Consider the following 15,995-nt stretch of genomic DNA (forward strand, 5'->3'; position numbering starts at 1 on the left):
TCACCATTACAGATTATAGTCATCAAGGGGTCAAAAAAAAAAACCCATTCTACCCATTTCTTTGGTCATTGTGCTTAACTGTTTGATAAGATATATTAAAACAGTACTTTTTACATCAATTACATAAAATCTGATAGGTGGAGTACCTAGTGCAAAGTGTGAATGATGTATCAGTCATGTTGTAGAGTTCAAGACCAGCTCATGCTGGCTTACGTGCTGGCTTACGTGCGAAGGTCTGCCAGCAATCTACGGATGGTCGTGGGTTTCCTCTGGGCTCGCCCGGTTTCCACCCACCATAATGCTGGCTGCCATCGTACAAGTGAAATAATCTTGAGTATGACATAAAACACTGATTAAATAAGTAAATAAATAAATTCGTGTTGTAGAGTGTCAAAGAGAGTAGAGTGTCGTATGCCAGCCTCTAACTTGGCCACAGTGTTTGGGCCGTCTGTGGTTGGCAACTCCTGCCCGGATCCCAGCTCACAGCAGATGATCACTGAGTCTACCATACAGTCACAGGTGAGCAGTTTTTCAATATCAGTGATGCAGCATGGCAGTTTATTTACCCTAATTCTTTAATCTTTTCAGTCAACTCTGCAACCAATATTTTGAAACATTTTGAGAAAACTATGGGTGTACAGAAATAAATTGCACAGTTTTAGGAAGCCTGTATCTTGAGCGACGGAAGGAAATCATTTTCATTATAACCGTATGCATAAATTTCACTGAAAAAATTGCTTTAGGGTGAAAGGGTTGAAGATTTACAGTAATATGACTGGTAGGTAACAGCCACTCGGCATTGCTGTTCCACGATGGATCTGTGAAGAAATGAAACCCTTACTTCAAAAAAAGTGGCAAAGCTCTCGATAAGTTAATTCTTCAAACTTTTCACATGTTTACAAGGTGTTTATTCAGGCATACTCTGAAGGCATTTTCTGTGTAGTCTGATAAAATCACACTTTCTGTGTGAGCCCTGAAATTGGCCAATCCAGCAAATGTAGTTTTGTCTCCAAAGTCAACTTTAAAATGTGGATAAATTGTACTGAAAGTTGTTCTTTCATACATGAAAAGGTTGAGGAATTAGGGTACACTAAATAACCTAAAATGTCACATTTTGACGGTTAAGGTTTGTTTGGAATGTAAGATGGCTTCACCACTGAAACCTACACATTCCTTTGTATTGAAGAAGGCAAAGCTTGTTATACACATTTTATGTGGGTGCTGTCACTTAAGATGTCACCATGCCTGCAGCTTTCAGGAATGTTGGGTCATTGGACTTGTTAGAAATTCTTATGTTCGATTTCTTTTTCTTCAGGTTGTCCAGGCACTCATGTCCATCCCCTCAGACTATTGGATGAGCTTCACGGAAGACGATCAGGAGAATTTCTACTCGAACCCCAATACGCCGGGAACGCCTGATGGTGAGTTGTCTCCCTGGTCAGCTGGTCGGCTGCGAAGGCCTGTCTAGAGTTGGTGGTGTCTGGAAATATCAGTGGTCAATTCCACAGAAGTGTTTTAATGTGTTTACATGGACCTTTAGCACAGGCACAGGCGATGTACTCTTAACCAGTGAGGTTGCATGTTTGCAGCAAGCTAACACCAATTTCACGGTGGTGTCTCCAAGTTTTTTGTCAGCTACGGGTACCTAGTGAAGGGTGACCAGTGGTTACCTTTAAGTATGAAAATGTTTTTGACTACAGCATTTAAACCAGATCTAATAAATTAATAACAAAAATGAATATAGGTATCTTTAACGAATAAGTTAATATTTAGGATATTTTCCTTTTCTTTCCCTAAATCAATATTGTAGATTAACTTTTGTGTCTGTCATTCAAAACCATTGAATATGACATATTAGAAAAACAGTCATGTTCAGATGGCATCGGTGAAGCGGGAATAATACAAGAGCACTCAAGGGGAGATAACCACAGGTGTTGAAAAGGACAGATAATCACAATTACTGGAAAGGATGGATAACCACAATTACTGGAAAGGACAGATAACCACAATTACTGGAATGGACAGATACTCACTATAAGTGGAAAGGGCAGATAACCACAATCACTGGAAAGGACAGATAACCACAATTACTGGAAAGGACAGATAACCACAATTACTGGAATGGACAGATAGTCACAATAAGTGAAAAGGACAGATAACCGCAATCACTGGAAATGACAGATAACCACAATTACTGGAATGGACAGATAGTCACAATAAGTGAAAAGGGCAGATAACCACAATCACTGGAAAGGACAGATAACCACAGTTACTGGAATGGACAGATAACCACAATTACTGGAATGGATAGATAGTCACAATCACTGGAATGGACAGATAACCACAATTACTGGAAAGGGCAGATAACCACAATTACTGGAATGGACAGATAGTCAGAATAACTGGAAAGCCATAGCAGAAACAAGTGCCCTAGTCTGATTTGGGTAGCTGTTACACATACATGTAGATAATTCTTGCTTGAAGACATTTGAATTTGCTGAATTCTGATTTTTGGGCCAAATCTGTCCGTTCTTGTTGTAACAACAACAGGGTTGATAGAAACACTTTGTGGTAGCTTTAACATAGCAAAAAAGTCTGAATTGATTTTTTGACTTTTTTGATTTCTTGACATGATCTTATCCCTTTATTCATATTCAGTTGTGTTGACAGTTGCACTGTGCTATTAAATTATCTTTGCTGTGCACGGTTTTAGGTGTCCACAGTGTGCTGGGCTCGGTGTTCACACCCAGCACGTACTCTAGGAAACGCAGCGGGATAAAAACCAGCTACACTCCAAGGTAATGTCCATCTCACAAGCTTTGAATAACTGTACTTGATGTAAAGTTTTAAACATAACTCAGTTTGTCTGGTGGTGAGAACTCAGCTTTATTCTTAGAAAAATGCTTTCGGATTAGTCTAGCATGATATTCCACTGGAAAGCAGTTTCAGCCGTAGAAGTAATAAGTTTTTACATCTAAAAGTGCATAGTTTGCAAATAAATTTTTTATGAAGAACACAGCATGTTGTACATCTTTGTATGCGCAGCCCATAAACTGGTGGCCTGGTGTCTTGAACTGAAGTCTTGCTCACACCTTTTCTGGCTTTGTCAAACCAACTTTGATATTTTAAAGCTTGCCTAATTTAGCAGTGTAACCTGAAATAATGCAAACATTTGCTGTAATAATATTTTTGTACCATCTGTGGTTTTCCACATCAGACATTGGAGCATGTTTGGATTTTTTGGCCTGACACATTAGTGTAATTAGTAGTTGCATGCAAGTAGTTTTGTATTCTGCTTTAGCAGTGTACAAACACGGGGGGGGGGTGGGGCATTCAAGATTTTGATTAAACTCTGCTTGAGTCAATTCTTGCCTTCCTGTAAACACATTTATTTCACAACTTGGATTATATTTTACAAGATTTGTGTCAAGAAATATGTTTTCTGATTTATATTATTTATATAAGTGATGGTAGGTTTACACAGTGACAAGAATTTACTCCATAAGTTCCAGCAAATATTTACCTTGTTAGGAGGCTTTTTAAGTCGAAATGTTTTTCGTGTTGAGCATCACTCAAAGCATAGACTTTTTCTGAACTGTCAATTAAGGAGACGCACTTGACCAATCAAAAGCAGCATTGTTGCAAATAGATCAGCCGGATGTTTAACACATTGGTTGCAAATGTTCAGTCTTTCTGCATGTCGTCATAATTGCTTTGACCAGGAATGGAATGAAAAGTAATGTTGTCACAAGAAGGGGTGGAGAGACACGAGATGTCTTGCATCCATCTGTTGGTATATAATCAAGATGATCGGCACTCTCAGTTATTTATAGAATAATGACTAACATGTGTTATAACTACTCGTTATCTTAAGCACGTTATGGCTGTGCGGTTAAGGCCATTTCGATTACTAGGACGCAAGGTTCAGTTTCAGAACCGGCCTCGGACTGAGAATTTTTATATTCTGCAACTCCCACGGTCTGTTTTTTGGGAGTTGGGAAAGAGTGACAGTAAGCAGTTAACAGAGCCCATGTGGCCGTTTGTGCAGTCCTTTCATTCGTTGAAGACAACCTGTTTTTTCTCTAGTACACTGTATGTCACATTCCTGGAAGTTTTTGTTAGTTTTTGTTAGCTACATGTAAATACTAGTCATGACCATTTGTTGTACAGTGTTACATGTAGGTTTGCATGTAAATGTGTTAATACATGTACACACATGTTCAGTCCTGTGTTCTAGAACCTGTGTGGCTGTGATGTGTCCTTGAACTTGTCTTGTGTGGTTTTGTGATTGTTAGATCTTTGTGTGTTAGAAACCTGCCTTCAACTGGCTAATTCCCTTAATAGTCAATTTTGACAGTGCCGAAAAGGCTGAATCAGAGATTTTCTTTAAAAATCAATCGGCGCAGATCCCGTGTTTTTTTTTTTTTTGGATATTATTTTAGAACTGTTCAACTAATTACCTTGGACTCATCTGTGCACATTACCATTCAAAATCAGTAATAAACTTCCTGAAATTTATAATGCAGTTTGCATTATAACTTTTTCAAACTTTAGAATCAGTTGAAAGTCAAAATTTTAATCACTAAACTTATTTCTGTTCTTTTCTGTTATTTTAGCCCCAATTTGTTTTACAATAGTTTACCCAGAATTTACATTGTAAAGCAATATTTTGAGCTGCTTATGTAAGAAATAACAAGTTTGAAGTGGTTTGAAATTGATCCCCAGTAAAAGATCGCTTCGTGATCCCAGAGGGTTGTCAAACTCCCATCGTTAGGATCTTAACACCAAGTGTTTGTTTCCCAGCTTATCATGATATCACAATAAAGACTGGATCAATTTAAAGCAGAAACTGATTCATTTGCAACACAACAAACGTTGCGCCGCATTAGTTTTTGATGTAACAATGGCTCAAGGTCCAGCTTCACACTAGCTTATCATTATGAGATCACAATAAAGATGAATTTAAAGCAGAAACTGATTCATTAGCAACACAACAAACGTTGCGCCGCATTAGTTTTTGATGTAACAATGGCTCACGGTCCTGCTCCACACTAGCGCCACCTCATGGGATTAAAAAATATGCGACTTTCTCATTTAACAGTATAAATAGTACAGGCACATGTCTGATATTTACTGAAAGGCAATACTTCAAAGTATTTCTTAGTAAATAGAGGAAAAATGTTGTACAACAGTCCTCCAGACCACATAGATTAAGTAACCTGGCTATTGAATGACATTGCTTTGTTCATAAGTATTACATTTGATTGATATGTATAAACTGTGATAGTAGTTTTGTGTTTAAGGGTCTATACATATCAATCAAATGTAATACTTGTGGACAAAGCAATGTAATTCATTAGCCAAGTCACTTAATCTATGTAAATAGTTTCTAAAGATGTGAAAAGCCTGCCGTTGTTTATGACGCCACATAAGGAGTATTCAGGGCTGTTAAATAGATGGAGCTGTCACTGGCTCGGTTTTATAACGGGCATTGTACATTACTGGCTAGAGATTTCAAGCGGTGGCTAGTACAGTAACATGTTCAGTAGTTATTGTATTGGGATATTGATCTTCACATTGCTTTTATCCTTGGACTTGACTGCTATCATTAAAACGCAATATTTCTGAGTATAGAATGTCAATAACAGTGGCAGCTCCTAGCCTGATGCTGAGCGTAAGTAGATGTACATGTACCTAGTTCTGGTTGCCAGCATGGTACTCTGTGACTGAGGGGAGCTGTTCTAGTGTCAGTCTCCACTCACTGGAGTATTTCATAATGTCTGGGTGGTTTGTGGAATGGCAACTGATCAAGTCAGCACCAGGAATAATTGGCATGAACCTCCCCTTCTCTAATTCTATATTGCAACAGTGAAAGAGTGTTAAACCCCTAACAAAGAGCGATAATGATTTGTTCCTCAATAGATATCCCCGTGATTTCGGAAACTCGTTTCAATGCGAGAAGGTGGCACAAGTTGGAGGTTAGATAATAGGCTTTAGCCATTCTGGTGTTAAGGTTTTAGGAAAAAAGAGCCAAATGATGTCCTCTGTACACACTTTATCGAAAGTCTTAATATCTTGAGATGGCTTTCTTCAAGATGTAGAGAAAGGGAAATAGTTGGGTTTTTTTTTTTTCCTTTTTCCAAAACCTTTTTGCACTCATATATTTACAAGCATCTAGTGCACAAGATTTGCTGGTGATGGTAGATTGTGGCATTCACATGTACATTAAAGGGAGATAATTAGCCTGCTATCATTTTTACTAACCTTAATCATGGCATCCCCATGTTCTGATCATATCACTGGCCTTTTATTATCAGTAGTTAAAAAAAAAACAATGAAGAGATTGCGTTTGCTGATGTTTTGAAAATTCTTCAGGATTTTTTTGTTTTTTATTTCTTTTGTTATTATATAATTGTTTTCTTTATAATTTTTTCTTAAAAATAAGGTTTTGAGCAATCTTTTTTTTTTTTTTTTTTTTTTATAGAATTTCAAAGGCTTACTTAAAACGTATGCATGACCATTTTTACCGTTAATTCCAATTTTCATCGCAGGTTGATGCCCCCCTTAATACAGTTGACAGCCTCACCAGTCTCCGAGTCCCAGATCTGAGTGATTGATTGTAAGGTGTGCTTGTAACACCAGCAGTGTAATCCCCTAACCCTCTAAACTGTTACGGCTAAATGTTGTGTCAGTGGAGTAGTTCTAACTCCAAGCTTCGTGAAACTGTGCAAATTACATCTCTACACCCCATAGTTTTCTCAGATTCTTTGAAAGCATTCATGGTTGCAGAGGTGCTTGAAAAGGCTGAAGTAGAGTTTACAAGGCAGAAACTGTAAACATTAGTAAAATGACCATTAGAAACTAGCTGAAAATACATGTACCTTTACTTATTTTGTATGATGTCACAACAGCTAGCCTTAAAACAAGAATTTAGTGTCACCCTTTGCTTTTTCCTGTATGCACACCTTACACTAGTACATACAGTTGAGGTCACACGGTTTTATGTAGAATTGAATGAAAAAGTTATGGGTTGTCATTGACATAATACACAGTCAGTAAGGTCTACAAAAAAAACCACCATACTTTTGACTGTATTTAACTCAGTGAACCAGTGTTTCAGATACAGTTTTCTGTGATCTTTTTCCTTTTTACTACATTTTTTAGTTTCTTTCCCTTAAAAATAGAAACTGCATAATCCACTGTTCAAAGCTTTGCTTTATGTAATTGCACACTGATCACCTAATCATGCCAAAAGTACTTGTAGCCTACATGTGCTCTAGTCTCTAAACCTCAGCTTTATGTAGCCGTAGTACAGTTGTCGTAATACTGTATTGTCTAAACCTCTGCTTTATGTGGTCGTAGTACAGTTGTCGTAGTCTTTAGATGCCTCATGTGCTATCTGTGTCATAACCATGCTACAGGTCCAGGGATCAGAAAGCGATATTGTACTTAAGTCAAAATTTTAAATCACTTTAAATTTCTGGTTCCTTATGTAACAAAGTCAAGATTTTACTTGAAATATTGACTTAAGTCTAAGATCGCTTTGTGATCCCGGGCCTAGTTCTTTGTCATTCAGTTCTGTTGATCTATTCTGTACATAATGTGTAGCTCTGCTTTTCCATGTGGTTTTTGTACAGTGTAGATATTAACTATATAATGGGGAGAGGTCCGTGGTCTAGTGGTTAAAGGTGCATGTCTTTCAATAATGAGTCTGGGTTCAGTACCAGCCTTTTACAGGGAATTTGTATAGTTTTCACACTTCCTTGTCTCGTCTCAGCAGTGAACAATGCTCATGTGACCATTCACGTAGGCTGATGTAGTTGAAGACCCCCTTGTCTTGCACTAGTATGCTGTGCATATCTGTATGTTGCATGTGAGAAAATTTGTCGGTGACTTGCTCAAGGTCAGTGGCATAATACTGACTGCCATTGTATAAGTGAAAAAATATTGAGTATGGTGTTACACAATAATTAAATAAATGAATAAATAAATAAATCATTTATCTGACAATTAAAGAGTTGCTTCCACCCCAGTCTTGATCAGGAATATTTCACACTTCCCTTGGCTTCACACTTCCCTTGACTTCACACTTCCCTTGACTTCACACTTCCCTTGACTTCACACTTCCCTTGACTTCACACTTCCCTTGGCTTCACACTTCTCGGGGTTCTCGGTGGAAGTAAGCTGTCAACAGTGCATTTAGGGCATTTCAAGTGGGCTTACATGAAATCCAATGATGAGCACTCGTGTCTTTCACCTGCGTTATTGGTACACATCCGGGTCCCTCTGTCAGTGAACAAGTGTACAGTACACTGCATGCATGTGTGGAAAGTCCATTGGTTATGTGCCAAAGCTGGTGGTTTATTCTGGATACTCTGATGGATTCTATCCAGGAAGCTGACCATAGGTCAGAATTCTGTTTCAATCACAAAGCAAGCAGTCAATCACAGGATGGCCATTTATCAGTTGACTCATTTACCTGAAGTGTCTGGTTGTGTCATAGCGGAGAGGTGACCGTTTAATGAAATTGCAGGCTTGAATCCAGGTATCCCCATGATGGCTGCAGATTTCAATCAACTTGAGGTTTGTCCAGTCAAACCTGGACAAAATGCTGACCCGTATCAGTATAATCAGTAGGGCGGCTAACTTGCCTTCGGTAAGTCATCTCAGTGAAGCAGCACTAGATAAAAGGAGTGCAAATCCATCCTGCAACAAGGAGGCACATTACATGCACACAAATGATTCTTTCCTCATAATATGACTGAAAAATTGTTAAGTAAGACATTAAACCTTAAACACTCACTCACTCACATGTACATTGTTATCTCCTTTCTTTTGGGGAAAAAATAAACACAAGTATATCCTGCTTTTGGTAAGAGATTTAAGACTGTAATTTTGTTTATATGAATTTTGTTTCTGTGTGTTTACAGGAGTGCATACAAAGGCAAGATTGAAGTGCGTAACCCCTCCCACTTTTTTGACAAGCCTCACTAATGCCGTCACCAGAAGATCAACGGTGTGCACAATGAGACAGATTTTACTGAAAATCATGAACAAAATATTTCATTGCAACTTTCATGAACAAAAACTGTACAATTTGTATAGGAACTTTTCCACCCAATATATTTTTGTCTTAACATGATAGGTTTTTGTGTACCAATACATGTTTTGTTTTTTTGTTTTGCTGGGGTGCAAAAGGGGTAAGTGAGCATTGTGTTGATGTGACATCAGCCAAGCTTGTTTATGGGACACTGGAGTTTTTCAGCGGCTTATCAATCTATTACTCTCGAAGCCAAATCATTTTGGATCAGATTTTTTGGAGGGGCTGTTTTTGTTTTTGTTTTCTTTTAGATGAGACCATATACAGGGATGAATTGGTTTTTTAATTGTTGACATATATCCAAAATTCGAACTTCTTCCACATTATGGTGACTTTATTTTAACACTACGCATTTTATTGGAGAGTACTTGTAGGTTGAGTGAAGTGTGGAATGATCAGATGGTTATGAATATTCATATGTTTACATAGGTGTATAAGGAAAATTACATACCTATATATCTTTGTGTGCACCAGTATACATATAATATGAGTGCGCGTGTGATAATAGCATGGGTGAAAATGTTGAACAGAACAAAAAAATCATCCCAGGCACTTTTCATCCGTTTTCGAATTAGTTTCGGTATGTCACATTAAATCGTGTTGTACACCTAATTGCGTGTGTTCGAACCCCCTTCAGTTATGTCAACACTTTTTCATACAGAAATGGTAAAAATTGTGTGAAGATCACTAGATGCTGATTTTGTGGAGACTTTTTGAAATCTTCTATATTCTTAAATGATAGAAATATTGACTTTTACGCATCTACCTAATCCTTGTCACAGAGCTGTTTGTAGACGTTTTGTCACTGCAAGACAAAGCCAAAAGAGGGGCAGTTTAAAAGAATCATGGGTATTTTATTTTCATTGGCAGTTTATTTTTAACATAGAAATTTTTAAACGTCTCCCCTCGATCAAGACTTGCCACAACAATTGTTGATCATATTTATAGCCTTTAGAGTTTCAAGCAGATTTTCAGACTTGTAATTGAAGCAAAACTTGAAATTTTTCAACAAAGTTTCAGGTCTAGAAAGGCAGCAAATGTTAGTCATGTCAACTGGTTTTTGGGACCAAAAACTTCAACACAAATTAACAGTTTAAGTTCTGCATACACAGGGGCTAAAAACACAACTCAGCTGATGGCATGCAGTTGGTCCGTGTTGCTGATGACCAAGTCACTTCAGGATTGAAAGCATACATGTAAAGAATGAAGTGGAGTTGTCTATATTTTGCATACACGAGTGTTTACATGTACTATAGTCCATGAGTTGAGTTGCGTCTCATGCCCCTTTGTTTGATGAGCTTTAGATATATTGTAACAAGAATATACAGATGAGAGTTAGTCTCGGAGATTAAGAATTGAAATACTGTAGTTGTCGGTGAAATACATTCAGCCTTTTTCTTGTTTGATTCCACTTCCCTAGCCTGCTTCATTGCTTGATTTCTTACGCTGTTTTCTTCACTCTCCCAGATATTGCCACCACAATGTCACAAGGTTCAGCCATTACTAAGTGAGAATCTCAAGTGGGGACTGAAAAGATGTTGTTCAGCCTACTTTTTTCACCAACCATCTTCGTCCCCCCCCTCTCGTTTTCCTCCCCCCACTCGTTTTCCTTGAAAAACTGTCTTACATGTACATGTAAAATCATACTATATCTATTAGCTAAATAAGTTTTTGTATTCATTTTGTACATGCAATTAAAATAAATAGAATAAAACAAATATATATGAAAGAAAAAAAATATGAAGAGCAACTTTCAGTGCAGTTTATCAACATTTTTTAATTTGATTTTGGGGATAAAACAGTGTTGGTTGGATTGGTCAGTTTCAGAGCTTTACACAAAGTATAGTTGTAAGTCACCCAAGAATAATCCCTTCAGAAATATGCTTGAATAAACACCTTGCAAACGTGTGAAAAGGTTAAAGAATTACAGTACTTTGTATTAAAATATATATGTATACAATATATAGAAGTAAAATAATAGCTAATCTTTATTATCGTTTTTTTGTGATTTGTGACAATCTTGTATAACTGAAATGTACAGACAAAAAATTAACTACAAAATGTGACTTCCACTATTTAGTGTCCCATGAGGCCGACTTGTCTCCCTTAAATGATAGCTGACCCAAGTCCGATAACCAAATTGCCGATCAAACTGTAATACGATATATTTTCACATCTAGCATCAAGTAAAACCATGTTTTTGTTTATAAATGTACAGGTAAATGTTGATAAAATGACAGATCATTGGCCAGTTTGGACGAGTGCTCGTTGAACTCTACTGGCCAAAGCAAAATTTCCACAAACTAGTAATGTCCAGCACTAGACATTTTTTGTTTAATTTCAGTTGTAGTGAATCTTTTTATAAAATATTACCGTAGCCTGTATTTCATTTTCCCTTCCCCCTCACCCCAGTTATATTTGCATACACACCAATCTCATGGCCTAAAGATCTGTTTCGTTGTTTTTTTTTTTCTGCCTGTTATTATCAACCTGTAATACATCATCTCTATTCTAGGTCTGTTCTCCTTGTTCATAACTGTTTTATGTTATTTTTATTGCCTCAAAACACTGCTGAATAAATCAGGCATAATCTTTACTTCTGTGTCTTGTGTATTTCCTCTTCAGTTGATACTGGTTACAAGATAGGTTGCTTCCAGAACTGGCTTGTACCTCACTAAAACTGAAAAAAAAAAAATACCCTGCTCTCACTCGGTCCGTCCACTGTAATTATATTGGTTTAGTCAAAATTATGTGAGCAGAAGTCGATTTTAAATTCACCTTTTCGTGTACGGTGTTGAAACACTAATTTTGATTCCCATGTCCGAGTCTGACGCAGATTCTGCTCTTGTTCTGGAACTTGATTACCGATTTATGTCTGTAGATCACATGGGGGAAAGTTCATGAGTAACTTATTAAAAACTGGTGGTTTACCACTTTAAACCGGTTTTCTCCACTCATAAAACTACCCGCCCCGATTGCTCAGTTAGTAGAGTTTTGGCTTCCGGGGTGATACATCAAGGGTTAATCCTGGGGCAGTCGTACCTTAAAATAGGAAGTTGTAGATTCGTCGCTTGGTATTCAACAAAGGGATAGTGCAAAGACTGCTTGACCCGTATCGGTATAATGGTTTGGGTGGGGCGGCTTACTTGCCTTCGTCTCAGTGAAGCAGCACTAAATAAGAGTGGTGAAAATCTGTCTTGCAACAAGGACTCAATGCACTCTAAGGATTCCTTCGTCATCATATGACTGAAAAATTGTTAAGTACGACGTTAGACCTAAAGCACGCACTCACGCCACTCCTAAAACTCACCGCCATTGTATAAATGAAAAATTCTTTAGCAAGGCATTAAGGAGCAATCAATCAAATAAAAAACTATACAATATTAAAAATTTATGGGTGGAGGAAAGTGGAAAATCCCCTCAACTACTTACATGTACACAACCACTGATTTCGCCCATTTTCCCTGATTTTGATTGAGTTCAGAAGAAGTGTTTTGAGGTTTGCTTGGAAAATGGGATGATAGTCTACAGGAAAATTGTTTCATCATCATGAGTAATATTTTATGACATTTATTTGCCTCTAAAAATGCACTTTTGTGGACGAAATTTTAGGTCACTTAAGGTACTTGACAAAGCACCAGACGCAGCTAAATCAGCGAGAGCAGCGTTTGATCCTGCGTTGTCTTTCGTCAGCGGGGATGAAAACAAGCCAGCCAGGACACTACCAGGGGCCAGTTTCACAAAAACTAAAGGCTAAGCTTAGATGGTTAACTCAGTTAGCTGCCAAGCAATTCCATCTAGCCAGTTTCACAAAGAAAATATTTGGCTATCGCCTAAAGCATTTTTGTCTTAAATTTTGAATCTTAGCCCAAAATCCTTCTTCATCTAAAAAGATGGAAACAACGTTGGCCTTTGAAGTGTTGCGACTCCCATTTTTGTTCATTTATTGGTTCGACAAGAATAGGAATAAATCTGCTTCTGTCAACAAATAAAGGTCTTTTTAAAGCTCATTAACCACCAAAACTCATCCAGTATCGTTGTTTTGCTTCGATTGTCGGTTCCGAGATTTATCAACCTTCGTTGGCAAACTTTATTACAAACGAAAATGAAGAGGAAATTATTATCTTTTCATGTTACTTGTAGATAGCAGTTCAATATATTTTCACTTTAAAGCCAATTTAACAATGACCATCGTGAACTCTACAGATCAGACTGCTGCAAAGCTGCCACATAGCCAGCTACATGGGTGATAAGCCGACAATAAAGCTAAATGTTGGCAATTTTACGTTTGACCCAGTCAGTTTTTTTCTATAGTCAATTTCCGGTAGTCAGCTAAATGATCCTTAAGTAGCTTTTTAACAGACCTTAGATGGCTGCAGAAGTTTTGTGAAACGGGCCCCTGGGGCCAATCTTTTCTTTGTGAAACACGTTAGATGATATTGTTGGTCGGCTAACTGACTCAGCCGTCTAAGCTCATTGTTTAGACTTTATGTGAAACGGGCCCAAAGGCTACTCAATAACACACCTCGGTTTGATTACAAAACAAGACTAAGACTTTAATTCTCATGAACAACAATTTTGTTTTATTTCACAATGAATGACCCAGTCTGCCTTACAATGAAGAGAGGAAATGAGGTGAGAAGCACTAAGGTTTCTGAGTGGGGTGAGAATACAGATCGGGGGTGGCGGGGCGGGGCAGGGACCCCCATCACCCCCTCCACAAGACCAACATAACACAAATACACAGAACTGAGCAAAGGGGAGGCAGGACTATACAGCGTTGTCTACATCCCCACAAAATAAAAACAAAACAGAGATCTAGCTAATTTTGACCAGTAGAAACAACTGTATTATCACTACAGGCAGGTGCACACATACACAGCATGACAGAAGCCCTACCCTTATAATGTACACTCTACATGTACATACAACTGGCACTTCACTGTTCTAACAAAACAAAAGGAAAAGACAACTTCTGCATGGATTTCACACAAAACCCCTTAAGCTAAAATTCATACTAAAGTTGTCCTTTTTAACATGTTTGAATACAAAGATTATATTTTTACACGTGTAAATATTTCAGAATTATGATACAAGACTGAGATTCGATATAGTCTGGCTGCATGTTGTTTGTCTGTAATACACCGTGATCTACCAATGTATGTATACTGAGGTAGGCCTGCCTATTCAGCACTCAGAAGCCACAGGCAGTTTTAAAATATTTTGATATACAGTAGTATCAATTGTATGAGTATTCAAAACTTTCCTGGTCCAAAAAAAAAAAAAACTCCCCCGTAACCCTGTCTGCGTTTAATTCTTTAAGGGTGGGGCATTCCACTTGGCAATTTTTAACTTGGCAGGGAAAAAATTATCACTGAGTCAAATTTTCAGTGAATATGCAATAAGTTTGAGAGCACATGTACATGTACATTATAATCAGTATTACCACAAGAGATTTGGCTATGACAAACTTTGAGTTCTCTCAGTTATGCTAACATTTTTTACTACTGTTTTTTTTTCTTCTTGCCATTTAGAACTGTTTATACAAGTGTGTGAAAAAACACACATATAAAAAAGCTCTCTGTCACTACTTTTCTTCCCTAGGGCCATTCACCGTCACACTGGCAAATGCCACTCTATTTCTACACACCTGATTTGCAAATAAAATGACACGCACGGAAAGCCAATAAAATGCTGATTTTCCACAAGACTTGTTTGTAATGACAAACTCCATTTCCAAATTACAGCAAATAGGCAACGGATGAGAAATCTGGGCAAAAAGCCCACTATTGATGCAACTTCATGTAAGTATACATGAAATGTTATTTCATTCGAAAAGCCAAATGTATACAGTCAATGCAACTGCATGTAAATGGAGATCAAAATGATTCCTCATGTACATACAATTAATTGTACTGTGAGAAGAAATGCAATAAAAAAAAAATCGGACCTGCTAAAATGAAATTTTAAATGAAGTAATCCCTTACAAGCGTTTCTTAAAAAATATTTAAAACAGAATTCTACAAATTCGTTCCAATCCAAACAAATAAAGTTTGACCTTTCTTATAGCCCTGCTCTCTCTCCTTCTCTGCTCCACTTTAAATATTTTTAAATTCTAATGTCATTAACTTTTGCCTGTAGGGAAAACTAAATAAAACTTTAAATACATAAATAGAAACATATGATTACATATATGCACTGATTAAAATGCTTTGAAAAACTGTCAATATTAAGAGAAACTAATTTTCAAAATCAAGTCAATGGAGTCTATCATGTTTTTTTCTTTCTTTAAACTATAAAGATGTGGAAATATATACATTAAAATTAAAATGAAAAACAAATGACAAAGTTCTGTAGCAATTTGAATGATTCCTCTATATAACTGATTGGCAGTTAGAGTATTAAACTGTACTTGTTTTCCAAAGACTAAGTTGTTTACAATTTGTCATCTTTGATCCTCTAACAGTGTTAAATTTACTCTTAACAAAACAAACATCAAATAATTTAAAATTATCCAAAAAAAAAAAAAAAAAAAAAAAAAGATTTCTTCATGCAAATCATTCCCTATATGCTAAATCTTAAAAAATGTCTGAATCTTTAGCCTTGTCAATTTTCACTTGCAAATAACAATTAAATGTACACTAAATCTTCATGTAATCTGTTGCAGTGGGCAATGTTGCTTTTAAAAAAGCAAAGAACTGTACAGTATGTGGGTTCTGGAAACAACAACTTCAAATGTACATTTTCTCAAAAACTCAAGTCTTTTAGATGAACATTGAAATTGTTTATGTGTTCAAACGTCAGCTGTACAGGCATGAAAAACACACTACAAGTAGCTTTTACAACTGTGAACAAATTTCATTCACACAAACGTCTGATTCAAAATTTCAGGTGC

At 37.0% G+C, this 15,995-nt stretch overlaps 1 protein-coding gene across 4 annotated transcripts in view; it reads left to right on the top strand.

Moving 5' to 3' along the window:
- The window catches only part of LOC135477591 (rac GTPase-activating protein 1-like), a 36,393-nt gene extending 26,039 nt beyond the window's left edge, over positions 1–10,354 (top strand). For 2 of the 4 annotated variants that reach the window (XM_064757753.1, XM_064757756.1), the window contains 4 exons: positions 387–519; positions 1,316–1,421; positions 2,714–2,798; positions 8,931–10,354. In XM_064757753.1, coding sequence (XP_064613823.1) covers positions 387–519; positions 1,316–1,421; positions 2,714–2,798; positions 8,931–8,994 — 388 coding nt within the window. In that variant the 3' untranslated portion in view covers positions 8,995–10,354. Of the gene's footprint in view, positions 1–386; positions 520–1,315; positions 1,422–2,713; positions 2,799–6,551; positions 6,625–8,930 lie in introns of all 4 variants that reach the window. The other 2 variants (XM_064757755.1, XM_064757754.1) reach the window with 2 other exon arrangements.
- The last annotated feature ends 5,641 nt before the right edge of the window (positions 10,355–15,995 follow it).

The sequence above is a fragment of the Liolophura sinensis genome, chromosome 11 (genome assembly GCF_032854445.1).
Source record: "Liolophura sinensis isolate JHLJ2023 chromosome 11, CUHK_Ljap_v2, whole genome shotgun sequence".
Taxonomy (NCBI): domain Eukaryota; kingdom Metazoa; phylum Mollusca; class Polyplacophora; order Chitonida; family Chitonidae; genus Liolophura; species Liolophura sinensis.